Source organism: Propithecus coquereli, unplaced genomic scaffold (genome assembly GCF_000956105.1).
Source record: "Propithecus coquereli isolate 6110/MARCELLA unplaced genomic scaffold, Pcoq_1.0 Scaffold79, whole genome shotgun sequence".
Classification (NCBI taxonomy): Eukaryota; Metazoa; Chordata; class Mammalia; order Primates; family Indriidae; genus Propithecus; species Propithecus coquereli.
The window spans coordinates 532,223-533,799 of NW_012154062.1; the positions used below are offsets into that span (position 1 = coordinate 532,223).

Here is a 1,577-nt window from a genome sequence, read left to right on the forward strand (position 1 = left end):
TCCTCCCACCTCAGCCTCCCAGAGTGCCGGGATTACAGGCATGAGCCACCATGTCCAGCCTTATATTATAAAATATAATTATTGACAAGAAAATATCTTGGCATGTTACATGAAGAAAAGCAGAACACAAAGCACATGTGCTATGATTCCATTTTTGTTATATGTACGTGAATAGGTTTATGTGTGCGTACATAAAAATTAATATATACATTAAAATCCTGGAAGACTATCCACCAAACATAGTAACAGTGAATATCTCTGGATGATGGCATTTTTAGGTGATTTAATATCCTTTTGCTCTATATTTTCCAATTTTCAACAATGCATATGCATTACTTATATAAGAAAAAAGTTATCTGACTACACAGATGAGAAAAAAAAAGAAGGAAAATTTTAAAACAGAAGAGTGTTAAAGCAATGGGATAGTGGGTATTTTTTTTCTCTCTCTCTTTTGCAAACTCTCTGGAATGTTCTTCCATGACTTCTATGACTTAAAATATTTTAAAAATTAATATTGAAACCACTACTGATTTGCAAGCCAATCACTAGGGAGAATATGGGATTAATTCTGCCACTCTGGCTTCTCTTCCTCTCCATACTCCTTCCTGTAAGTGTAGACATTTCTCTAGGGAAGCCTCTTGGTGACCTTGCGAACCAAGCAAGGGCCCAGTGAGCGCACAGAGGAGCTGGTGCCAAACTGCCATCAGAGTCTCTCTGACTTCCCCACTAATCACTCGCTGCACTATAAAAAGCCCTGATGGGAGAATGAGATCCCGGCCAGCTCTCCCGCCAACCGCCTGGCCACTGGGCCTCTCTGGGTTTCCAGTTGCTCCACCATTAAAGGCTAGATCCGGAGAGACTGGCCTCTAAGCCTCCCTCGTTCAAACTTTTCGGTTCTAGGTACAGGTAGGACATATAGCTAAGCAACAACCAAGGGAGACCCGGAAATCCACATACGTGTATCTACAAACAGCTAGAAAATCTAAAGGAGATAAAACAAAGTTATGCTAAGCTATCTGAAACCACGATTGCATGTGGACAAAGCATTTGGATTTCACTCGATGCCTCCACTCACTCTGTAGTCTCTGTTCACATCGCTGAGCTGCCAGTAATTATTGGGGAGGCCCATTCGCTTGTATTCTTCACTAAGATCGATCAGCAGCCAGCCTTGCTCTCTTTCTTCTTTATCCAGCATGGGGTTGAAGGAAAAGCAATATAACTCCTCATATTTCACTGCAAGAAAAGGGAGAATAAAGCCAGATCAAGCGAAGTCAAAGCCAGAACCAAATCTCCCCCAAAAACATCCTGTCCCAGCTAGAGTACACCAAGAGGCCATCCCAGCCCCCCTCCCCCTTGGTACACTCCCTGCAGCACCCTGTCTCTGTGGACAGGGTCACCCACCCCTTCCCAGCAATGACAAGAAGTCCGTGGGCCATCTGGATTCAACTTTGCAACAGCCTTTTGCTTTTAGAAAACAGAGCCTTCTCCATTTTGTTCTTTTTTTTTAATTGCTTTAAAAGTGAATATATTTTCTGGATCACAGAAATACAGAGTATAAAAATTAATTAAGAATGTAT

At 42.0% G+C, this 1,577-nt stretch overlaps 1 protein-coding gene across 1 annotated transcript in view; it reads right to left on the bottom strand.

Moving 5' to 3' along the window:
- The window catches only part of MTMR7 (myotubularin related protein 7), a 108,361-nt gene that overhangs the window by 58,528 nt on the left and 48,256 nt on the right, over positions 1 to 1,577 (bottom strand). Inside the window, exon 4 of the mRNA XM_012662905.1 lies at positions 1,076 to 1,233. Within this exon, the coding sequence (XP_012518359.1) occupies positions 1,076 to 1,233 (158 nt within the window). The remainder of the gene's footprint in view (positions 1 to 1,075; positions 1,234 to 1,577) is intronic.